The sequence below is a fragment of the Jaculus jaculus genome, chromosome 19 (genome assembly GCF_020740685.1).
Source record: "Jaculus jaculus isolate mJacJac1 chromosome 19, mJacJac1.mat.Y.cur, whole genome shotgun sequence".
NCBI lineage: Eukaryota > Metazoa > Chordata > Mammalia > Rodentia > Dipodidae > Jaculus > Jaculus jaculus.
This window is the reverse complement of record NC_059120.1, coordinates 23,520,215-23,546,182: the sequence shown is the minus strand read 5'-3', so window position 1 is coordinate 23,546,182 and position 25,968 is coordinate 23,520,215. Positions and strand designations below refer to the sequence as shown.

Genomic DNA, 25,968 nt, shown 5'->3' with positions numbered 1-25,968 from the left:
TTAAGTCTCTTAGAGTTGAGGACACAAGATTAGAAAACATCAATACATTAAGCAGAAAGCCAGCTGGTCTTCCTGCCTCTTGTCCACACTTGAACCTGAAACACTGAACATGTCTATAAAGAAGGTGAACATGAAACTTCATTTGTAAGTCAAAGAAGCCAATTCCCATTACACCACTTGTTCAAGGACTAGAAAATGTGGCATTCCATGCACAGTTTCAAAGATGAAATTAACTGGAAATTACCTAATGCGAGGATACACAAGCCAAGGATGGTGTCTCTTCCAGACATTATTCCACTCAGAATGCGATGGAGGGTGTCAGCATCATTGATCAAGACAGATGCAAAAAGGGAATAGCACTCAGGTGTCTGAGGAATGCACCGGTTAAACAAAGGAAAAGACTTGCTGAAAAGAAAAGACAGACTGATGGTGAAAATGTTTAATTATTTATCTTCAAAAAATAGTTGTTTAAAATTCAAAACAACAACAACAACAAAACGTATAGGAAAAAGGACTTTAACAACCTACTTGCAAAACTTACCTTGGGAAGCCTGGCAACCCTGCTGTACAGTGATTACATGATGCTCGGGATGAGAAACTAATTATGGGAACCCACAGGAGCCAAAAAGCTAAACTTGAGGAAAACCAATTTTTTTTTCCCCTAGAGACTGTTGGAATTGAACCCAGGGCTCTTCTGCTTGCTAAAAAGTGCTCTACCACTTACAGGTGCAGGTCAAGGAACACTAATGTTTTAACTTTCATTGATAATTACTTTTATTTTTGTCCTCTTTCCCAACTCCCCATTGGGTCCCTTCTTCCTAACCAGACCCTCTTCTATTGTGATGTCTGTTTTATTCCCTTCTTCATCACACATGACAGAATGCGAATGGCCCAATATTGTGCAGGTAATGACAGCTGCTGTGAGGTCGTGAATCCAACAGCAACTCATGTCTGGAAGATAGAATCTCTGAGCACTCTTCCTCATCCTTTCTTACATCTTTTTTTTTTTTTTTTTCTCATTTGTTTAAAAGAGAGAGAGAGTGAGTATGGGTATGCCAGGGCCTTCTGCCTCTGCAAATGAACTCCAAACACATCTGCCTCTTTGAGTGTCTGAGTACTAAGGAATTGAACCCAGGCCATCAGACTTTGTAAATGAGTGTCTTTAGCTGCTAAGCCACCTTCCCAGCCCTGGCTTTTACATTCTTTCTATTCCCCCCTTCCACAATGAGGATCACCACTTAAAAATAAAAATTATACATACTTAAGACATCCATTGTGATGATTTGATATAACTATATATTGTGAAATGATTACTAGACACGACCTCATTGATGTATCCATCACCTCATATGGTTATCATTATTTATTTAAAAATATTTCATTTTTATTTATTTATTTGAGAAACAGATAGAGAGGGAGAGAGTGGACATAACAGGGCCTCCAGCCACTGCAAATGAACTCCAGACACATTCACCACCATGTGCATCTGGCTTACATGGGTATTGGAGAATGGAACCTGGGTTCTTAGGCTTCACAGGCAAGCACCTTAACCACAAAGCCATCTCTCTAGCTTTGATATCTTTTTTTTTTTTTTTTTTTTTTTTTAGTATTGTGAGATTTATTGAGTGAACATGATTGGTAAGGTTGAGCACTGGAAGCTCATGAGGGCTGAGCTCACCACTTGTCCAGGGGACCACAATTGAGGATGTACTTGACCCCATAGCCATCAGGGATGAGCCGCTTCTCAACTATCATATCTTCAAAGTCATCTGCATTGAACTTGGTGAAGCCCCACTTCTTTGAGATGTGGATCTTTTGGCGGCCAGGAAACTTGAACTTGGCTCTGCGCAGGGCCTCAGTCACATGCTCTTTGTTCTGCAGCTTGGTGCGGATGGACATGATGACCTGGCCAATATGAACCCTGGCCACTGTGCCCTGAGGCTTCCCAAAAGCATCCCACATACCTGTCTGGAGCCTGTCAGCCCCAGCACAGGACAACATCTTGTTGATGCGGATGACATGGAAAGGGTGGAGTCGCACGCGAATATGAAAGCCATCTTTGCAGCAACTTTTTACCATGTATTTGTTGGCACAAATACGGGCAGCTTCCAGGGCTTCAGAGGAGAGCTGCTCATATTCATCTGACACCATGTGGCCACAAAGTGGGAATTCATCCACTTTTGCCTTCTTCTGCCCCAAGTCAAAGATGCGGATCTTGGCATCAGGGACACCTCGGCAGAAGCGAGACTTTGGGTACGGCTTGTTCTTACAATACCGGTAGCACCGGGCGGGGCGGCGGCCCATGATGACGCTAAGACCTTTGGTGGCGCGCAGGAGGAAAAGAGCTTTGATATCTTTTTGTTTGTTTGTTTGTTTTTCAAGGTAGGATCTCACTCTGGCTCAGGCTGACCTGGAATTCACTATGTAGTCTCAGGATGGCCTCGAACTCACAGTGATCCTCCTACCTCTGCCTCCCAAGTGCTGGGATTAAAGGCGTGCACCACCATGCCTGGTTTCATTCTTTTTTTTTTTAATGATGAGACCACTGACCCAGCATACTATATGTTGAATTCATATAACTTATTCATCATATATAACTTAAGCTTATACTGATTTCTCAATATTTCCAATTTTCTCTACCTTCTGCCCTCAGCAAGTAGCCAGCATTGTATTCTGTTTCCAGGAATTTAATACTTTTAGATTACATGTAACCACCCTTTTGTGTCTGGCTGATTATACTTAACAAAATGTTCTTTGGATTCATCTGTGTTGTTGCAAATGGTAGTAGTTTTTGTTTAAGGCTGAATAGCACCCTGTAGTTTATCTATACATCACTTATTTATTTATTTATTTATTTTTCAAGGTAGGGTCTCACTCTAGCCCAGGTTGACCTGGAATTCACTTTGTAGTTTCAGGCTGACCTTGAACTTACAGCAATCTTCCTGCCTCAGCCTCCTGAGTTCTGTGATTAAAGGCATGTAGGCACCAAGCCCAGTTACATTACAATTATTTTATTTTATTTTATTTTTGTGAGAGTGAGATAGAGAGAAAGAGAGAAGAGACAGAGAGAGAGAGAATTGGCATACCAGGGCCTCCAGCCACTGCAATCAAACTGCAGATGTATGCACCACCTTGTGCATCTGCCGTATGTGAGATCTGTAGAGTCAAATATGGGTATGAAGGCTTCACAGGCAAGTGCCTTAACTGCTAAGCCATCTCTTCAACTCTTCCTCACATTGATTTTTCAAGGTAGGGTCTCACTCTAGCCCACACTGACCTGGAATTCATTATGAAGTCTCAGGCTGGCCTCTAACTCTTGGTGATCCTCCTACCTGGGCCTCCCAGGTGCTAGGATTAAAGACATGAGCCACCACACCCACCATTACATAACATTTTAAAAAAATATTTTTATTGACAACTTCTATACTTACAGACAACTAACCATGGTATTTCCCTCCCCTCCCCTCTTCTCCCCTCCCCTACTTTCTCCTTCATACCTCTGATCTCTGCCATATCCCCTCCCACTCTCCATTAGTCTCTCTTTTAATTTGATGCCACCATCTTTTTCTCCTATTTTGAGGGTCTTGTGTGGGTATTGCTAGGCTTTGCGAGGTCTTGGATATCGAGGCCAAATTCTGTCCTGACAGTTGTATGTAGGGAGTTGTACCCTTCCTTTGGCTCTTACATTTTTTCTGCCACCTCTTCCGCAATGGATCCTAAGCCTTTGAGGGTGTGAGATGTTTCAGTTCTGGACACTCTTCCATCCCTTCTGCTCAGCACTATGTTGCCTTTTGGGCCATCCCAGTGGGCATCGCCATCTGGAAAGAGAAGCTTCTCTAACTAGAAGTGAAAGTAACATTAATATATGAGTATGAACATTAAGTGTAGTGATTTCAGGACAATTTGGTGAGAGTAATATATGCATTTATCCAGACATGAACAGGCTTTATACCCCTAAGGATCATGACCTCTCCTGACATAGGCTTTCGATTAGGTTTTCAGTACCAGGCACATATTCCCTCACATAGAGTGGGTCGTCAGTCCAATTAGAGAGTAGTTGGTTTCCCCCAGAGCAGACAAGCCACTATTGCACTCATTCAGACATTTGGCCTGTCTGGCCAAACTTGAGGTTTCCAGTGTCCACTGTTTTCACCACTGATGACTTCTGTCTTCCATAAGACTGCATGCAGTGCAGTGTTTCCCAGATTTCAGTATGCTGGGCTACAGGAAGAAGGTTTTCTTCTAATCACCACCTTGATTTCTCAGTGACTTTGCCACTCAGGCATGTGATGTCTTCAGCAATAGGGTCTTACCATCTCATTCTCATGGGGAACCAAGGGCCTTGGCAATAGCCTGTAATGTTTTGGAGGCAACATAGACCTCCCTGGCCAATGACTCACTGGGAAGTATCCCATCCCAGACACTGAAATTTTTCTAGTAACAATCTATGGATTCTGGATGTGCCATTATTTTAAAAAGTAGATATTCATATGTCTTATTCAGAATATCTTGAATTTTGATCGACCCTCCACCCATCTTTCTTTTATACAATCTCTTCCCCTGACCTCGCTTAGGCCTTTTCCCTCCCTGTAATCTGTTCTTCTACTTACATCTATACAATACCATCCCCTAAATTTCTTTCCTCCCTCCCTCCCTCCCTCCCTTTTTCTAGCTTATGGGCCTCTGCTACTGATTATTGGTTCCAGATCACACAGAAGTCTATACATTTGTAGCTAGAATCCACATATAAGAGAGAGCATGTGATGTTTGGCTTTCTGGTCCTGGGTTACCTCACTTAGTATTATCCTTTCCAGATACATCCATTTCCCTGCAAATTTCATAATTTCATTACTGCTGAATAGAACTCCATTGTGTAGATGTACCACATCTTTATTATCCATTCATCTGTGGATGGACATCTAGGCTGGTTCCATTTTCTAGTATTGTGAATAGAGCAACAATAAACATGGTTGTGCAAGTATCTCTAAGACAGTGAGAAGAGTCATTAGAGTCATATGCAGAGGAGTGCTGTAGCTGGATCATATGGCAAATCTATTTTTAGCTGTCTCAAGAACCTCCACACTGATTTCCACAATGGCTATAACAGATTACATTCCCACCAACAGTGTCTTGCCAACATTTATTGTCATTTATTTTCTTGATAGTAGCCATTCTGACAGGAGAGAAATGGACTCTCAAGGTAATTTTAATTTGCATTTCCCTGATGGCTAAGGATTTAGAACATTTTTTTAGATGTTTATATGCCATCTGTATTTCTTCTAGTGAGAACTCTCTATTTAGTTACATAGCCCATTTTTTGATTGGGTTATTTGATTTCTTATTGTTCTGTTTTTTGAGTTCTTTGTATATTCTGGATATTAATCTTCTGTCAGATGTGTATCTGGCAAAGATTTTCTCCCATTCTGTAGGTTGTCTCTTTGCTCTATTCACAGTGTCCTTTGCTGTACAAAAGCTTTGTAATTTCATGAGATCCCAGTAGTTGATTAGTGGCTTTATTTTCTGAGCAATTGGGGTTATATTCAGAAAGTCATTACCTGTGGCAATATGTTGAAGGGTTTCCCCTATCTTTTCCTCTAGCAATTTCAGAGTTTCAGGTCTGATATTAAGGTCCCTGATCCACTTGGATTTGATTCTTGTGCATGGGGAAAGACAAGGATCTATTTTCCTCTTTCTACATATAGATTTCCAGTTTTCCCAGCACCACTTGTTGAAGAGGCAGTCTTTTCTCCAAGGAATAATTTTGGCATTTTTGTCAAAAATCAGATGGCTGTAGCTGCCTGGATTAACATCTGGGTACTCCATTCCATTGATCTACATGTCTGTCTTTGTGCCAATACCATGCTATTTTTCTTACTATGGTTTTGTAATATAGCTTAAAATTGGGTATGGTGATACCACTAGCCTTATTTTTGTTGCTCAAAATTGTTTTGGCTATTCGAGGTTTTTGTACTTCACAAATTTTGGATTTGTTTTCCATTCCTGTGAAGAACGCCATTGGAATTTTAATGGGGATTGCATTAAATGTGTATGTTGCTTTTGGTAAGATTGACATTTTCACAATATTGATTCTTCCAATCCAAGAACATGGGATATCTTTCCATTTCCTTGTGTGTTCTGCAATTTTTCACTTGAGTGTTTTAAAGTTTTCATTGTAGAGATCCTTCACTTCCTTAGTTAAGTTTATTCCAAGGTACTTTATTTATTTATTTATTCATTTTTTGAGGCAATTGTGAATGTGAAAGATTCCCTGATTTCATTCTCCACATGCTTATTGTTAGCATACAGGAAAGCTACTGATTTCTGTGTATTTATTTTGTATCCTGCTATGTTGCTAAAAAGTGTTTATCAGCTCTAACAGTTTGCTGGTAGAGTTTTGAGGGTCTTTTATGTATAGAATCATATCATCTGCAAATAGTGATGTTAATTTCTTCCTTTCCAATTTGTATTCCTTTTATGAGTGTCTCTTGCGTTATTGCTATAGCCAAGACTTCCAGTACTATATCAAATAAACTTGAGGACAGTGGACACCCTTGTTTTGAATTTAGTGGAAAAGCATTGTGTTTTTCACCATTAAATATTATAAATAATAAATAAAAAAATAACTAATTATAAATAAATAATATGGCTGTAGGTTTGGCAGAAATAGCTTTTATTATGTTGAGACATGCTCCTTCTAGTCCCAGTTTCTGTAATACTTTTACCATGAAAGGATGTTGGATTTTGTCAAATACCTTTTCGGCATCTATTGAGATGATCGTGTGATTTTTGTCCTTCAGACCATTTATATGACATATTACATTTATTGATTCACATATGTTGAACCATTCTTGCATCCCTGCATCCCAGCTGGGATAAAGCCAACTTGGTCGGGGTAAATAATCTTTGTGATATATTCTTGTATTCTGTTTGCCAATATTTTGTTCAGAATTTTTGCATCTATGTTCATGAGGGAGGTTGGTCTATAATTTTCTTTTTTTGTTTTGTCTTTGCCTGTTTTTTTGGTATGACGATGATGCTGGCTTCATAGAAGGAGTTGGGTAGAATTTCTTCCTTTTCTATTTTACGGAGAAGTTTGAGAGGCATTGGTGTTAGTTCTTCCATGAAGTTCTGGTAAAATTCAACAGTGAATCCATTTTGACCGGGGCTTTTTTTTAGTTGGGAGACTTTTTATAACTGCTTGGCTCTCTGTACTTGTTCTAGATCTATTTAAATGCTTTATCTCATCTTGATTTACTTTTGGTCGTTCATATGAATCAAGGAAATCATCCATTTCTTTCAGATTTTAAAACTTAGAGACATATATGTTCTTAAAGTATGTCCTTATAATTGTCTTTGGTATCTGTTGTAATGGTTCCTTTTTCATCTCTAATTTTATTAATTTTTGTCTCTTCTCTCTTTCTTCTGGACATAGTTGCTAAGGCTTTATCAATCTTGTTTATCCTTTCAAAGAATCAACTCTTTGTTTTGTTGATTCTTTGGATTGTTGGTTTTTTGTTTGTTTGTTTCTATTTCATTAATTTCTACCCTAATCTTTATGATTTCTTCTACTCTACTGCTTTTGGGTTTGCCTTGTTCTTCTTTTTCCAAGGCCTTAAGGTAGAGCATTAAGTTGTTTATTTGTAAACTCTCTAATTTCTTAATATAGGCACTTAGAGCTATAAATTTCTCTCTTAGAACTGCCTTCACTGTGTCCCAAAGGTTTTGGTATGTTGTATTATCATCATTTGATTCTATGAATTTATTGATTTCCTTTTTGATTTCTTCAATGATCCACTGATCATTCAATAGTGTACTGTTTAGTCTCCATGAATTTCTGTATGCTTTGTAGCTTTTCTTGTTGCTGAGTTGCAGTTTAATCCCATTGTGGTCAGATAGAGTATAAGGGCTTATTTCAATTTTCATATAATTGTGGAGATTTGCTTTTTTGTCCTAATATATGGTCTATTTTAGACAATGTTCCATGTGCCGCTGAGAAAAATGTATATTCTGCAGCACTTGGATGGAATGTTCTGTAGATATATGTTAGGTCCATTTGTTCCATGACATCATTTAATTCAGATGTCTCTGTGTTCATTTTTTGCAAGGATGACCTGTCAATTGAAGACAGTGGGGTATTCAAATCTCCCACTACAATTGCATTTGATGTTATCTGTGACCTTAAGTCTAATAGTGTTTGATGAAACTGGGAGCCCCCATGTTAGGTGCATATATGTTTAGGATTATAATGTCCTCCTGCTGGAGTGTTCCTTTAATCAGCATAAAATGACCTTCTTTATCTTTCCTCACTAATGTTGGTTTGAAGTCTATCCTGTCAGATATTAGGATAGCAACCTCTGCTAGGACCATTTGCTTGAAATACCATTTTCCATCCTTTCATCCTAAGGTGGTGTCTATCTTTTATTGAGAGATGAGTTTCCTGGTAGCAACAAATGGCAGGATCCTGCCTTTGAATCCAGTCGCAAGCCTGTGTCTTTTGTGTGATGTATTGAGGCCACTGATATTAAGAGTCATTATTGAAAGGAATGCATTTATTCTTGCCATTTTTCTTATTTTGTAGTGGCTTCTATTTTCCTTTTACTCATTTGTTTTAACTGTTATTTGAGTGTGGTTTAATTCTTTCCTATTTCCTCCTGTGTGTGTTTTGCTTTCTCTTCGGCATTAAGAATTCCTTCAAGTATTTTCTGTAGAGCTGGTTTAGTTGTCATAAATTCCGCTAGCCTGTTTTTGTTGTAGAATGTCCTTATTTCTCCATCAATTTGGATAGATAGTGTTGCAGAATAAAGTAATCTTGGTTGACAGTTGTTATCTTTCAGAACTTGGAATACATCATTCCAAGCCCTTCTGGCTTTTAAAATTCATGTTGAGTAATCTGCAGTTATTCTGATAGGCTTGCCTTTGAAGGTGACTTGTTTCTTCTCTCTAACTGCTTTCGATATATTTTCTTTGTTTTTGTTTTTGTCTTTTTGAGGTAGGGTTTCACTCTAGCCCAGGCTGACCTGGAACTCACTATATAGTCTTAGGGTGACCTCAACCTCACAGTGATCCTCCTACCTCTGCCTCTCGAGTGCTGGGATTAAAGACATGTGCCACCATGCCTGGCTTGGTTTGTGTGTTTTGTAGTTTAATTATAACATGGTGAGGAGAGGTTCTTTCCAGATTTTATTTGTATGGTGTTCTGAAAGCTTTTTGTATCTGCATTGGCATTTCTTGCCCAATTTGAGAAAAGTTTTCTTCTGGGATTTTGTTGAAAACACCTTACTATGCCTCTAGATTGAAATTCTTCTTCTTCTATTATACCCTGAATTCTTATGTTTGATCTTTTCATAGTGTCCCAGATATCTTGAAATTTCCATTCATACCTTGCCATTAGCTTGTCTTTCTCTTTGTTGGATTGTATTAGAACTGCCACCCGGTCTTCTAGTTTAGATATCCTGTTCTCTCCTTCATCCATCTACTGGTGAGACTTTCCACAGAGTTTTTTCTATTTCATAGACTGTATTCTTCAGAGCCAGGATTTCAGTCTACTTTTTCTTTAGTATTTCTATTTCCTTACTCATGTCTTGTAATGAACTTTTTATTTCAATAAGCTGGTTTCCTGTGTTCTCTTTCAGAAGTTTGTTTTTTCTTTGATTCCATTCATTTCTTCTCTGATTTCTTTGAGCATAGATACCATCATTTCCTTGAAATTTTTGTCAGGCATTTCATCTAACAGTCTCACTGGTGATCATTTCTGATGGATTTATGGGTTTTGGTAGGACTATATTGTCTTGATTCTTTGAGTTTCTTGTATTATATTGCAGTGACTTTAACATCCTGAATTAACTTGATGCTTGGGTTTTCTACTTATCTTCAGTGTTCTCAGACATGGCAATCCACCTCTATATACCCTCAGGATATGACTTCAAGGTGCCAGGTATAGCTGTTGTCCTCCAATCAAGCCACAGAAGTAATCCTAGGTGTTGAGTTTGCTTGCTAAGCAAGTGTTCTTGGACTGGGTGGAATAATTTACTGGTAAATTCTAAACTTCAACCAAGTAATATACACAATCAATAAAAACCAGCACAAAGTAGGCAATTGTGGGGATTAAACAGATAGTCATATAAAGCCAAAATCCCTAAGGGTGTGTGTTGTTCTACACCCTTAATCTTGTCATCTGGGAGGTAGAGACTTCTGTTCTGAATTGGGTTCCAGGTCAATCTGGATCTGGATCAGACCCTGTCCCCAATAATGACAGAAGCAAAAAACAAAGGCCCTGTATATATGAAAGCACCAAAGGCAATAAAATTCAATGCCCAAATATAGGTTATTTGAAAATGCTAAAGCCAATCAGGAATATATACCCCATAAGCTGCCCTGACAAGGAAAGAGAGATTAGCACTTGCAGGACTGTGTACCTAATTATTATTATTTTTGTCAGTCAGCCTCGTGACCTTTTGGGGTGGCTTCTGATGTCACCAATGCCGAGTGCCCGTCTCGATCCCTCCGAGTTGTGCTGGGCAGCTGTACCTCTGACCTGCTCTGCTGGCTGCGCTGCCACTGGGGGCTGAATGCTGGAGGTTCGCGGTTTTGATGGTGGGGGAGGGGAGAGTTCAGACTTGCACCTCCGGTAGCTCTTTAGTTGCTCTCGGCTGTCTTTCCTTCAGGTTTCTTAACTTTGCGAGGATGCTGATGGAGTTGAAAACTCTGTTGCTTGGGCTCTGCTGCGCTGCGGCTGCTGCCACCTGGCGTGCCGGCGTGCCTGCCCCGGGCGGGCACGTGGATCACAGGGTTTTCCTCCTTTGTGGTGGGTCTTGGTCTCTCCGGCTTCTCCGCTGTGTCTAAGAATAACCTATACCCCTTCACTTTTCAGAAGAAGAGTATTTTGCTGGGGTTTTGCTTAAATCCCTCCCTAGGCTGGCTTGGCGTGGCTCCTAAGCTACCATCTTACCCGGAAGCCCCTTACATCACATTTTTTAATGGGACTCTCATGTCTTGGTCCTTCCTAGATTGTCGACTCTAACACAAAAGTCACATTTCTATAAGGAGTGGTTAGGGGTGTGGACTGGACCACGGGGATTTGCAGTGGTCACAGTGGCAGCTCTCTTCTTCAGTAAGATGGGCAAAACTATAAGCAGAGTGCACGCTTGACAAATGAACACTGCGTGTACACCTGACCCATCGGATAGGTGTGCAAACCAACCTTTCCTGAGTCCCTCCCTGAAATAGAAAAACACCCAAGAATATATATTCTAAAGAATCATGAAACCACAAAACTTCAGTGTCCTGTTCCCTGCCCTAAGTGCCCCAAAAGGTGGGGAAAAAGCCTGTCCACATAAGTACGCTTATCTAACTGGCTGCTGAAACCTAGGCAGCCACCAGTAATTTTGTGAAACGTATGAAGACAAAACAAAGGAGAACTAAGATACAATCAAGGTCCTATCACCATGAAGATGGCATCCCAAACTTCCATTGAAGTCCATAGAATATGTGGAGGACCTTTTCTTAGGGGGTGACAATGGTACAGAAAGGTAGCCAAATCTTAAACAGTGATTGAAGAGAGTCAAAGATCTGAAGGTGTGAACCATTTACATGGCTCTACTTCTACAGGGTGTCAGAGCCCTAGAAACTGCCCCTCCTTGTATCTGAGCCACTGAGAACATGTCCTCGTGGGAAACCATAGCGTTTGATTCCTTGCATAATGTTCTAGAGCCATGCTTAAATGTTATAGAAAGTCCAAACAGAAATCTGCAACTGAGCTTAAAGATAACAAAAATTATACTCCAAAAAGCGACAAGCCAGACCCCACTATGCAGAGCCTGCCAAAAATGAGGAGCCAAAAATGGGTTAGAATTTTCTTAACTCCAACACCACATCAAGAGCATGAAACGGCTGGGCATTGGTTAGGTGGATATTTTGAAAGATAAACTTTTAATTTTGAAATAATTTTAGAGTAACGGAAAAACCAGAGAGTCAGTGTTGGGTGCCCCCCACTTGCGATCTCAGGTTAGTTCACGTTTTACACAGCCACGGCACCTTCAGGGTTCGGTCCCAATTCCCATTCCTAGTATGCTATTAACTAAACCACAGCCTTTAGCTGGGCCACCATTTTCCACCAACGCCCTCTTTCTGTCCTGGGATCTAACTCAGGACATTATATTGCATTTAGTTTTCATGTCTCCTCTTTGGTCTGCAGCAGTTTCTGGGTTTTTCCTTGCTTAAATGACCTTACTATTTCTGAAGATTCAGAGGCAGGTTTTTTGCCAAATGTCCCTCCGTTTGTATAATTTCCTTTGTACTTTCTCGTGCAATTATTGGTTTAGGGGAAGGTGTCACCACAGAGATAGGGTGCCCTTGTCCTAGAATCCCAAGGGACTTGACTAGAGACACGACATCACCGTGAAGGTGACCTTGACGCCTTGGTTAACGTTACCACTTTTCCTTTCATCCTCTCTTTTTTGGGGGAATGGGTCGTTAAGCATTGCCCACTCTAAGGGGAGGGAACTTCAGCTCCAACTCTTGTAGACAGAAGTATTATGTTATTTTGGATTCTTCCATTTAAAAAAAAAGCATTTAGTTACTTGTTACTCATATTGACCTTCCTTCCTCACTTTCTTTCTCTACCTTTCTTCTCCTCATGCTCCTTCAGCATTCTGTTACATTCTGGCCAAAGGAAATGGCATCAGGGATCACTGCCATCTACCTCCTCCGAGCTTAGCAGCGCAGACGTGGGCGCGGGGTGGGCCCTGCGCGCCGGGAGCGCGCGGTGTGCGTCCAGGTCTTCGCGTTGAGGCTTCGGGGTCGCTTTTCACGTACCTTTCCTGCTCCTTTCCTGCCTGCCCGCTCCGGTGCGGCCGTGGCACACGGGTCACGGGGCTACTGCAGTCTGCCGAGAGGTCTCCTGACGCCGCGGCTGATTTGCTTTCACCTGCCCACGGTACAGGTCGCTCCTGTTCAGCTGGAGACAGGCGCTCAGTCGTTGGAAGAACCATGCTAATGTTTTCTTTTTCCTTCTTTTTTCCAGAGAACTGTCATGTGACCCCAAGGGGAAGAAGTTGGTAGACTCCTGTCCCAAGTCAGAGGGGGTCGCTTCCAGGCCACACTCGGGGAGCTCAGGGGCCGGGGAGAGGCTTTGGCCAGTGGCTACCGGGAGGAAGTCAGCAGCCGCAGTGGACGCGAGGTCTGGATGGGGCCACACGTGAGCCCTGCGGTTGGCTTCCCCGACCGCGCCCGAGGCAGCTGCTCGCTGGACCACGGCAGCGTGAGCTTCTAGAAGGAAGTTGGAGATGGCTGCGCAGCGCCTTCGGCAGCACGGAGCAGGGCCCCCCCACATGCTGACCCCAGCAGAAGACCAGACTCCAGAGAAGCCTCAGCTACTTCCTACAACCCAAGAAAAACTAGCTCCACTGAAAAAAAAATTTAAAACGACAGGAAAGGGGCCAGAGAGATGGCTTAGAGGTTAAGGAGCTTGCCTGTGAAGTCTAAGGACCCGGGTTCAACTCCCCAGAACCCACATAAGCCAGATGCACAAGGTGACATACGCGCACACGGTGGCATGTGTGTCTGGAGTTTGATTGCAGTGGCTAGAGACCCTGGAGTGCCAATTCTTTCTCTCATAAAAAAAAAAAAAGACAGAAAACTGGGCATGGTGGCACACGCCTTTAATCCCAGCACTCAGGAGGCAGAGGTAGGAGGATCTCCGTGAGTTCGAGGCCAACCTGAGACTACATACTGAATTCTAGGTCAGCCTGGGCTAGAGTGAGACCCTACCTTGAAAAATCAGAAAAAAAAAAAAGAAAGAAAAGAAAGGGGGGGCAGGAAAAATAATTGAGCTCTTTCTGACTATATCCTACAGGTTCCATTTATTTGAGGCACTAGTTATACAAGCATGTATATACACGGGTGCATATCTATCTGTCTCCTGCCATGGACATATGACCCACACTTCATGCGGCAGCTCTACAGCTTGCCTTTGCTACTGAATACACCTCGTGGCTCTGTACCTATTACAACATAGGAGAGTTCTCACTTGGAGAGTCTTGTTTGATGCAGAAACTCACTCCAGCCTATGCTGACCTGGAACTGATGGTGATCTTCCTCCCTCAGTCTCCCAAGTGCTGGGGTGAAAGGTTTGAGACACTAACTCTTCTAGGTAAGATTTACATGAGACAGTGAAGTGCTTAGGCCTTATACAATTAGACCTTCAGTGAACACATACAGCGTGTTAACACCGGCCCTCTCAAGACATGAGGTTAACCTTCCTCCTTTCTCCCATCCTCCAAGGGAGACATTTTACCTAGCAGGGTCTTGCTATGTAACCTATGGTGGCCTTGAGCTTGGAAACGTGGACTCTTCCTGACTCCACTTTCCAATTACAGGCCATCACCGGGCCTGAAAAGGATATGGACATTTCCATTGCTGCATATCTGATTTTATGAGACCCTGTATCGACTCATGTATCCCAAGCTGGCCTCAAACCTGCTATGCAACAGAGGATGACCTTGAACTTCTGATCTTCCTGCCTCTACCTCCTGAGTGCTGGGATTACAGGCATGCATGACCACATCCGGTTTTATACGGTGTTGGGGCTCAAACGCAGTTTCACGCACACTAGACAAGGACGCTATCCACTGAGCTGCACCCCCAGGTCTGTCTGGTTTCTACAACCACACCTTGGCTGTGGGCCATGCATACTGTTACAGGAATGGTATTCTGGGATGGGCGCCTGTGTCCAGCTTCTTTCACTCAGATGCTGTACGTACAGCTGTTCACGAATGGCCGATGGCTACGTTTCTGTACTACGACATCAAGAGCTGAGTAGATTCAACACTCAGAGTCTGCCATATTTACTTCCTGGATTTTCACAGAAAAATACCAGAAATCCTGAAATAAAGACATTGTTGATGTATCCAATAACATTGCCACTGTAGCAATGGATAGTGGTTTTGACCTTCAGAGTCTACTTCCAATTCCCTCAGTCTGGACAGGGGTTGGCAAGGATGCCCGGGTTCACTTTGTCCTGTCTGATCATCTCAAAGTCTGCTTGTACCCCAGCACATGCTTCCACTTTTCATAACAATGGGGTTCTGGAGCTGACAGACTCCAGACTCACACTCTTGTCTTCATGGGGACAACCTCCCTGCTTAGATCAAAGACGGCCGCCAAATTAGAGACGCCTCCGAGATGAGCAGGCAGGGACAAAGGAAGAAACTCATCATGGTGTGTGTGGGGAGGGGCATGTGTATGTCACAGCGTGTGTGTGAGGTGGGACGTGTGTGTCACAGTGTGTGTGAGGCGGGACATATGTGTCACAGTGTGTGTGAGGCAGGACATGTCACGGTGTATGTGTGGAGGTCAGAGGACAACATGTGTATGCCAGTACTCGCTTTCCAGCTTGTTTTGGGCAGGATGTGTTCTTGTTGCTGTTTATTGCTATACACCCAGGTTAGCTGAACTGCAGGCTTCCAGGGAATTATCTCGTCTCTGCCTCGCATTTCGTCCTCAGCCTGCGTGTTTTATGTGCAGTCTGATGACCTGAGCTTGGGTATTCAGGCTTGAGCAGTAAGTGCTTTATTTATTGAGCCATCTTCTCAGCATGAAATTTTCATATAGTCTAGATTTAAGCCATTAGTTACATATATTTCCCAGCTTGTTGCTTTCTTCTGCTCTTTATGGTTTCTTAGATGAAAATTTCCTATTTTTTAAAGATTTTTAAAATTTATTTGAGAGAGAGAGTGGCAGATAGAGAATGGGCATGACAGTACCTCCAACTGCTGCAAACCAACTCCAGACACATGCTCCACCTTGTGCATCTTGCTTACATGGATCCTTTGGATTTTAGGCAAGCACCCTAACCACTCAGCAATCTCTTCAGACCAAGAAATTCCTACTTTTGATGCAGCTCAATTATGTTGAATCTTCATTGTCAACCTGACAACTGCCCCTTGAAACTAAACCTAAAATAAACCCTTTCCTTCCATAGCTACTTTTGCTGAAGCCTTTTGTCCCAGCAGTGAGAAGGAAACTGTTACACTGGATTTGTTAGATGTCTTTATGTCTGACAGAGAAAATTTCTTAGCTATTCTTAGATTTTTTTCCAATTTAAAAAATTCTAAATAATGTTACATTAAATGACTTACTATAACATTTAATCAGTGCTGTTTTGATGGCCTTTTGATTTTTTGCTACTACAAATATTGTACTGGATATTCCTACAGCTATTTCATACTGCCTCAACTGCATCTGTAGATGAAATTTCTAGTAGATTTGTTTGATTAAGAGCTATCAGCATTCATAACTGATGGACAGTGATGAACTACCTTCTCAAGTACACTGCCTCAACAGGGTATGGAAGTGCCACTTCCCACAGCTCTGACCAGTGGAGAGTATTATTAAGCCTTTACAGGGTCCCAGTCTACCAGGTGCAAACAGGTAGTATGGATGGAATCTTCCCTATCATAAGGGGTGGGGGAAAGGCCCAGACTTTTCAGTGTTTTTTTTTTTTTTTTTTTTTTTGGTGTTTTTGAGGTAGGGTCTCACTCCAGCACCCTGGAAATCACTCTGTAGTCTCAAACTCACAGCAATCCTCCTACCTCTGCCTCCTGAGCACTGTAATTAAAAGCATGCGCCACCACGCCTGGCTCCTTTTTTTTTCTGGAGAGATGGCTCAGCTGTTAAAGGCATTTGCTTGCAAAGTCTGACAGCCCAGATTTGATTCCCATTACCCACATAAGGCTAGATGCACAAAGTGGTGCATGCATCTGGAGTTCATCTGTGGTGGCAAGATGCCCTGTCACACCTACACACACTCTCTCTCTCTTTCTCTGTCAGCCTCTTTGTCTCTCTCTCTCTCTCTCTCTATTTCTCTCAAGCAACTAATATTTTTAAATAGATATTGTTCTTTTTGTCTAATACATTCATTTTACTATCTCAATTTTTAAGAGAGAGAGAAAGAGAACTGGCATGCCAGGACCTCTAGCTACTGCAATTAAACTCCAGATGCATGTGCCACCTTGCACACATGTGCAAACTTGTGCATGTGTTATCTTGTGTTCTGACTTACATGGTATCTGGGGAGTTGGACATAGGTCCTTAGGCTTGGTAGGCAAGCACCTTAACTGCTAAGCCATCTCTCCAGCCCTGTTATCCTATTTTTACACTGAGACATGGTCTTCTAAAAGTTCATTTGTAAGACCTTTCATAAATTCTTTCTTTCTTTTCTTTTTATAAATTAAAGAAAGTAAGGTCTGGGCTGGAGAGATAGTTTAGCAATTAAGATATGAAGCTTAAGGGCTCAAATTCAATTCCCCAGTACCCATGTGGCCCATGCATCTGGAGTTTGTTTGCAATGGCTAGAGGCCCTTTGTGCCCATTCTCTTGATCTTCCTCTTCCTCTCTCTCTCTCTGAAATAAACAAATAAATAAAAATATTTTTAAAATAAAGTAAGGCTGGTTGTGGTGGCGCACACCTTTAATCCCAGCACTTGGGAAGCAGAGGAGGCTCGCTGTGAGTTCTAGGCTACCCTGTGAATACAGAGTGAATTCCATGTCAGCCTGAGCTAGAGTGAGACCTTACCTCAAAAACCAAAAATAAATAAATTAAATAAAATAAAAATAAAGTAAGGTCTTATGCAGGCAACTATTTTCTTGTTAACTTTGCTTCTAATATCTTTGTCATAAAGAAATATTCTTATATAATAAACTTAGCATTTTTAAATTTTCTTACTTATGAGATTTTGTGCTTTTTTTTTTAAAGATACAAAGTCTCATTCTATCACCCAAGCTGAGCTCAAATTCATGGTAATCCTCCTGCCTCAGCCTTCTGAGTGCTAAGATTACAGGTGGGAGTCATCGTGCGGCTTGTCTTATGGGTTTTTAGTAGGAGTCAGGGCTGGTAATACAGCTCAGTTGGTAGCGCGCTTGCCTAGTTCACATGAAGCCCTGGGTTTGATCCTCAGCCCTGCATAAAGCAGACATGGCAGTACACACCTATAACCCCAAGCACTTGGGTAGACAGGAGGATCAGAAGTTCAAAGTCATCCTTAGCTGCATAGCAAGTTTGCAGGCAACCTGGGCTCATGAGACCTTATCTCAAATACAAGCAAACAGCTAAAGCCTTCCCTCCTTTCAGGCTCTCAAGGAATTCTTGCACTGCTTCTCTTAACACTCCCTGGTTCCATTTTATGTGTGAAATTCTTTAGTGCACTGGTGGCCTACATTGTTGCTCTGTCTGTTGAGTAGTTCACAGTTTGCCATTGGTTTGAGGTGCAAGCTGTATCATGGACTAAATTTCTGTAACTATTTGGGTCTATCCCCTCTGATACTTTTTTTTTGCAATCATGATAATTTAATAAATTTAGGGAGAAATAGCATCTTGATAATGTTGAACCATACTATCAAGAACACAGCTTGGCTTTCCACTTGTCCCAGTTTTCATTGCCCTTTAAGGTCACACTGAAGTTTTCTTCCTATGCTCTTGAGTATTTCTTGATAAATTGATTTCTAAACATTTTGTTGTCTTTTGCGTGCATTTTTTTCTTGCTGCAGTAAAAGAAATATTATATATGTGTATATATATATATATATATATATATATATATACACACACACACACACACAATGATATATATATTGACAACTTCTATACTTACAGACAACAAACCACGATATTTCCCTCCCTTCCCCCCATTTTCCCCTTCATAGCTCTGCTCTCCGTCATATCCCCTCCCTCTCTCCATTAGTCTCTCTTTTAATTTGATGTCATCATCTTTTTCTCCTATTATGAGGATCTTGTGTGGGTATAACTAGGCACAGTAAGGTCTTGGATATCAAGGCCAAATTCTGTCCGGACAGTTGTATGTAGGGAGTGGTACCCTTCCTTTGGTTCTTGCATTCTTTCCACCACTTCTTCCAAGAAACATTTTTAAAGCTATATGAATGTGCAGGTTTCAGCATACTAATCTTGTTTCATGTCAGCTAAATGAGTTCCTTTATTGTTCATGGAAGCTTTTCATTTGATGCTCTTAGTTTCCCAGGTCTATAATCATACCATGAACAGAGTAGTAATTTTACCTCCTGCCTTCCAATTTTAAACTTCTAATTTCTTTTTCTTTTCTACTACCAAATATATTCATAACACCAATAAACTGGAAATGCTTTAAATGCAAATGTTTCCTGAAGTTTCACTTAGTATTTCTGAACAAGAAGATCGGATATACAGATTTAGTGCCATTTTATTTGTTATTCCCCCAGATATAAATTTCCATCACTGATAATTTTATCAATGATGGTTTTGTCCCCTATTTATAAGTGCTTCGCTGTTAAAGAATGACTCCTAGAAGCCCTGAAGATGACAGAGGAAAGCACATTAGCTGAGTCAGGGTAAGCCTGTGTTGGCCATGTTGGGGGGTCCCCTAGTTGTTCACTGAATAGGTCACCAGCTTGGTCAGAGATGTCCTTTTAGGCCACAGCTTGAGGTTTCTTCTTCATTTCTGCTTTTATCCTTACTCGCCAAGCCATCCAGCATTGAAGAAGTAACCCAGAGAGCTGTCTAGGTCGGTAATGTGACTGTAGGTGGATTTCTTCCAAGCAAACGACGCAGAGTCAAGCAAGGCTGTCTTTTTGGACAACGAGAACTACAAGTTACTTGGCAGGACATGGGGAGAATCCCAAGTCTTTAAATTTTTACATGCACAGGGGACACAAAATGCAGAATTATGCTCAAAATCCAAAGGAAAAAAGACAAACTTGCTATCTTCCTTCTGCCTTATGTTTCTGTTGCTCTTTAAAGCTTATCCTTAGGGACACATGTTTACTTGACAGTCAGCATTGCTCTAAAAGGGAATGTTATACCTCGCAGGATGGACAGAGGCAAAAGAAACAATTGGTGCAGTCAAAAGAAATATCTTAAAAATGTGCTTTGGCCCTTTAGCCACACTTCTCATGTTTTCTGGCTTTTAAACCTTGGCACTACTCTCCTCTGATAAATATGATCATTTCCATCTTAAACAAACACTTGCTTGTGTAGGAAAAGGAAATGGAGCCCTCCAGCCTGTATTTGTCCCCCTTACTCCATCCAAGAACGGACAATCAAGAGTTTGTCTTCACTGGAAAAGTTAGTATTGGCTTGATTTGCAGCTGAGAGTGAAAGGGCAAGGACTGGCTTGCGAAGTGGATGAGGTGGTGCTGCAGAGACATGGGCTATGGCAAGTTTCATCCTCTAAATTTGCTTTCAAGAAGCCACTTGCCGGGCACTGCGGTTTAACCCTGACTACTGGCACTGGAGCGGGAGACCAACAGGGACGCTGCTGGGTCTGAACACCAGCGTCTCCACCTGCTGTCTGTGTGAGCTTTGCCTCTCTCTGCATCGCGGGACAATACGCACCGCGCAAGCCCTCTGCGAGGTCCAAGTCCCCCGGCACATGTCCAGAGCCCAGACAAGTACCTGGCAAGTACCTGTAGCCCGTGCAGAGCTCATACTGGCATCAGGATGTAAGCTTCCCGTGGAAATATGGTTGCCGTCTCATTCCCAGAAAGAGGGCCCGTTGCTGTGACTCTGTTTAAATGGCAACCTTCAGGCTCCTATCGAGCTGGCACAATGGCTCAGTTGGTAGGCCCAAGTTCACATCCCCAGGACTCATGCAAACGCCGGGTGATGGCACCTGATCCTGCAATGCTAGTGCTTGGGAGGGAGAGACAGGGGGACATCCAGGACAAGCTGGTTAGCTAGACTAGCCAAACTGGTGAGCTCAGGGCTCAGGGAAGGACCCTATCTCAAAAAGTCACATGGACAGTGAGCAAGAAAAACTCCTGACCTCCATATGCACACACCCACACACATCCACACATGCACCTCCACACACACATGCATAAAAGCATGCCACACACACAAAATTCCACTCATTTGCAACTCCATCTGCAGGTACAGTTATGGGGTTTCAAAAATAATTTCAGGAAAAAAATAAAAATAAAATATTACAATAAAAACCCTTAAAGGGCTAGAGGGATGGCTTAGTGGTTAAGGCGCTTGCCTGCGAAGCCTAAGGACCTGTTTGAGCTCCAGATCCCATGTTAGCCAGATGCACAAAGGTGAGGTAAGCTCAAGGTCACACAAGCCACTGGGTAGTGTAAGTGTCTGGAGTTCAACTTCAGTGGCTAAGGCCCTGGCATGCAAATTCTGTCTCTCTCTCTTTCTCTTTCTAAAATATCTTTAAAAATTCAGGTGGGGCAATGGCTCAGTGGGTGAGAGCACTCACTGCAGGCAAGAGGGCTTGGATGGGCCTGGTTGCCGTGAACTTGATTCCAAAGCACCCATGTAAACGGCTGAGTGTGGCCATGCATGTGTATAAGTCTAGTCCCAAGGATCAGAGCCCCAAGGATCCCACGTCATTTAGTCTGTCCGAAAATGACATCTCTGTGTTCACCGAGAGTCCTCCTGAAGGAAACACATGGGTGAGTGACAGAGGAGGCCACCCATATTCTCCCCTGACACCCACATGTATTTACATGGGGTATACACGTCTGCTCACATGTGCATACACCACACACACACACATACACACACACACACTGTGTGTGTGTGTATGTGTATATATATATATGGTGATATATATATAGAGTGATATATAGATATATATATCTCATCCACATGCAAAAAGTTCTTCTCTTCAAACATTAAATAATGTTCCTTTAATCCACTCAAATGCTCCAAGTTGTCTTTCCTGGGTTCAGCGATGTTTCATTGAGACAAGCTTATGATATGTGATACTCAAAATAATTTAAAAAATAAGATACCACAAGAAGGAGAATAAATACTCTTCTCTGCAAATAAGTCTCCCCTCTTTCAGTTGCCCCCAAGTAAGCATTCATTTGAGAAAGGAAGGCCACCAAGGTGGCTAACTATATTCTGGCTTCCTATGTAGTTAAAACCTTCATGAGTCTTTTTTGAGTACCTGCAAATTTAGTGTTTTTCAAAGTGTGCTTATGACCAGTTAGAAGATTGTGAATTTAAATTTAAAGATTTTTTTGAAATAATTTTTTTTGAGGTAAGGTCTAGGTCTAGCCCAGGCTGACCTGGAATTCACTATGTAGTCTCAGGGCGGCCTTGAACTCAAGGCAGTCCTCCTACCTCTGCCTCCTGAGTGCTGGGATTAAAGGTGTGTGCCACCACGCCCTGATTGAAATTTAAAAAAATTAAATTCAGCAGATTCCATGAATTATGTGTAGCAACATACTGTTTTGTGCTATTTCTGTTTATATACCTAAGTATGAGGGTATGTGCATGCTGAGCTGTAATATGACACATTTATTATGTGGGTCCTAAGCAAGAGTGTTAGGGTAGAATTCAGAATCACTATGGAAACAAACCTCTGGGCATGTCTGTGGGGGAGTTTCTAGATTGGGTTAACTGAGGTGGGAAGACCCAGACTATATGTGGGTGGCACCATCCCATGGACTGGGGGTTCCGGACTGAATAAAAAGGAGAGAGTGGGCTAAACCCAGCATTCATGGGTCTCTGCTTCCCGACTGCGGATTGACTGTGACTGGCTGCTTCATGTTCCTGTAGACTATTCCCTCTCTGCCACCACGGAGCAGACCCTCTCACAGTGTACGTTGAAATCGACACTTCATCCCTCAACTTGCCTCTTGTCAGGTACTTTCTCAGAGCGACAAGGAAAGTAACTAATACAGATTTCAAAATACTATTTGAGATGGCTGGCACAATGCCTGACCTTACTTAAACTATTATTTTTCAGAAAATTTGCATGGAGTTCTTATTACTGTAAATGCACTATGCTTGTCAAAAGAATGGCAGTCAATCCTTCTAGAGATTTGGAAAGCCCTGGTGGCGAGAGTGAATAGTAAATCCCCCTTTGCCTTCTCAAGGGTGCAAATGTGAGCTATGTGCCCAGCCATCGCTGCTGTGTTATTACAGCTCACACACATATGTCAATACACACCCACGTCTATCTGTTTATTTGGTTTATTTGGAGGTGGGCCTCATACTCCCCTGGGCTCACCAGAACTTTACTCTGCAGCCCAGGCTGGTCTGCAGCTCAGGGGCGCCTCCTACCTTAGTCTCCTGGTGTTGCGATTACAGGCCTGAGTCACCACATCCAGCTGTATCCACAACATTTATAAGGTGCCTACCATGTGCCAGTGATGAGTAATACTCAGGATGCTAGGCCGGGCGTGGTGGCGCACGCCTTTAATCCCAGCACTTGGGAGGCAGAGGTAGGAGGATCGCCATGAGTTCAAGGCCTCCCTGAGACTACATAGTGAACTCCAGGTCAGCCTGAAACTAGAGTGGGACCCTACCATGAAAAAAAAAGAAAGAAAGAAAGAAAGAAAGAAAGAAAGAAAGAAAGAAAGAAAGAAAGAAAGAAAGAAAGAAAGAAAGAAAGGAAGGAAGGAAGGAAGAAAGAAAAAAAACCCAATACTCAGGATGCTATTGATAAGGACCTGTGCTTTCTTTGTTCTCTGAAAAGCATGGTGTGGAGCCCGCTTGGCCGTCCCTTCCCAGGCCTATCTTTTATGGCAGAATTTAGAGCTATAAAAATTAACCATGTTTGGTTGCAACAAAAGAGTGAATATTGATGATTTGTAATGAATAACGGGGGAAGAAAAATGCATGCTGACTCATTATGAAAGCCTCCCCTGCAGTGCTGCATTCGTGACTCTGCTACCTCCGTGTCCTTATCTGACAACTATATGCATCTTTTTTGCTGTTGTTGATTGTTTGTTTGTTTTTCAAGGTAGGGTTTCGCTCTAGCCCAGGCTGACCTGGAGTTCACTATGTGGACTCAGGGTGGCCTCGAACTCACAGCGATCCTTCCACCCTTTCCTACGGAGTGCTGGATTAAAGGTGTGCATCACCATGCCCGGCTATAAAAATCTTTTTTGAAAAAAAATTTATTATTATTTATTTGAGAGCAACAGACACAGAGAGAAAAAACCAGATAGAAAAGGAATGGGCACAGCAGGGCCTCCAGCCACCGCAAACGAACTCCAGATGCATGTGCCACCTTGTGCATCTGGCTTACGTGGGACCTGGGGAATCGAGCCTGGGTCCTTAGGCTTCACAGGCAAGCACTTAATCGGTAAGCCATCTCTCCAGCCCCTATACATCTTTTTGTTTGTTTGCAGAGGTTTCTCCTTATTTAGGCATCATCTATTAGGTATATTATAAATATAATCCCTTTTTGTCCTGGATTTCTGTAGGTGGCGAGTTCTTCCCAGGATCTGCCTTCCCTCTGCTTCCTACAATGTGGGAACGAGGAACAGACGCTGCTGAGTGGAGCCGGAGCTGGGTTCGGAAGACGCGTGGGAGCTCTTACCTCGGCGGAACTGGCAGCCTGGGACACAAGGCGTGTGCATTTGGACTCCGGGTGTAGTTAGAGGAATTCAAATTATAGACACACAGGAAAGACCCTGGAAGCAGAAGACACACAGACTATAATATTTTTCTGTATTGCATCCATTTTTCTGTGGGAACCAGCAAGGAAACCACAGCCATTTTACCAACCCAGGAAGGAATCAGAACTATTATCCAAACTTAGAAACCAGGTGACTGGGACACAGAAAGAACAGGCATTCCATCCGAGGGTGACACAAAAGTTCTTCTCTTTCTCCCCCAAGCCCCAAATTCAACACTAAAAATAATATGATTGACATTTAAATGGCTTTTATCTGACAATTATATGCATCTTTCTTATTTGTTTGTTTGTTTGTTTTTCAAGGTAGGGTCTCACTCTAGCCCAGGCTGACCTGGGATTCACTATGAAGACTCAGGGTGGCCTCGAACTCACAATGATCCTTCTACCCTTTCCTCTGGAGTGCTGGGATTAAAGGCATGGGTCACCATGCCCAGTTATAAACATCTTTAAAAAAAATTTTATTGTTTATTTTTATTTATTTATTTGAGAGTGACAGACAGAGAAAGACCAGATAGAAAGAGAATGGGTGCGCCAGGGCCTCTAGTCACTGCAAATGAAATTTTAACCCAAATTTGAAAATATTTTTAAAGGTCTGGCACTCTATTTCTCAGGCAAATGGAATTTATAGAGGGTTGCCTCAAGTTTCTTTTGTTTAATCCATATAACAGATCTAAATATTGAGCCCAATGTTGTTATACAACTTTACCACAACTTACAGCTATCTTGTTGGTAAGTGCAAATACCCACTGGCCCTGACAATTTCATCAGAGAATCAACCCAGGGTGATTTGGCCTGACGCACTGGGGTCCTGTGTGTCTGCTGTCCCCTCTAGACTCTCTGTAGAGATCTTTCCTGCAAAGAGCAGGGCGTATGTATAGAGTAGTCTTCAGCTCAGATAAATCCAGACAGACCTGAATGACTCAGACTCGCTCATGAGCAAATGCTCATGGCCCTTTCCACACAAGAGATGCCTGCGAGGAAGTGTGATTCCTGTCTAACCAGAGACAGCAGCTTCAAGGTTAGTTATCCCACCTAGTGCCCCACAGGGTAGGGAGACAGCAAACCTCAGTGCTTACCACTGGTGTTGGCAAACAGCTGGACCTCTTCCAGGGTATTGAGCTGCTCCTCAGGACAGCTGGACACGCAGAGGACAGTGGAACCAAGCCGTCTGTCTTTGACTTCCAGGTTGCAGGCATTCATAAAGAACACGTGTCTAAGGAGACGGAGGAAGAGGAGCATGTCTTATGGAACTGCCTCTCCTTGGTCTAACTGTGGGCTTTGAAAATTATCTACACACTGCCTGTGGTCCTTTGGATAGGAAATGTCCCCCATAGCTGCATGAGTTTGTGATTAACTCATACTCAGCCCCAAGCTGGTGGCAATTTGGATGGTGGAGCCATGCTGGAGGAGGTGCATTGCTTGGGATGGTCCTTGAAATGTTGTAGCCCCCTCCCCCAATTGCTACAGCTAGCTCACTCTTGCTGCTACTTCTCAGCTGCTGTGGCAAGATGTGGCACCCAGCATCTGCTCTGCCATG

General features: G+C 42.5%; 2 protein-coding genes across 6 annotated transcripts in view; both read right to left on the bottom strand.

The window, feature by feature from the left end:
- Positions 1 to 25,968, bottom strand: part of Slc44a3 (solute carrier family 44 member 3) — a 110,623-nt gene that overhangs the window by 74,527 nt on the left and 10,128 nt on the right. For all 5 annotated transcript variants that reach the window (XM_045138787.1, XM_045138791.1, XM_045138788.1 and 2 more), the window contains exons 4-6: positions 25,508 to 25,644; positions 24,333 to 24,426; positions 245 to 405 (exon numbers count right to left, since the gene is read on the bottom strand). In XM_045138787.1, the coding sequence (XP_044994722.1) occupies positions 245 to 405; positions 24,333 to 24,426; positions 25,508 to 25,644 (392 nt within the window). The remainder of the gene's footprint in view (positions 1 to 244; positions 406 to 24,332; positions 24,427 to 25,507; positions 25,645 to 25,968) is intronic.
- On the bottom strand, positions 1,675 to 2,331 carry LOC101610710 (60S ribosomal protein L10-like). Its single transcript, XM_045138792.1, has one exon. It carries the CDS (start codon positions 2,302 to 2,304, stop codon positions 1,675 to 1,677), a length of 630 nt encoding a protein of 209 aa, XP_044994727.1. The 5' UTR covers positions 2,305 to 2,331.

Coding starts and splice junctions, on each gene's coding strand:
- LOC101610710 (XM_045138792.1), bottom strand. CDS start 2,304: ATGGGCCGCCGCCCCGCCCGGTGCTACCGGTATTGTAAGAACAAGCCG.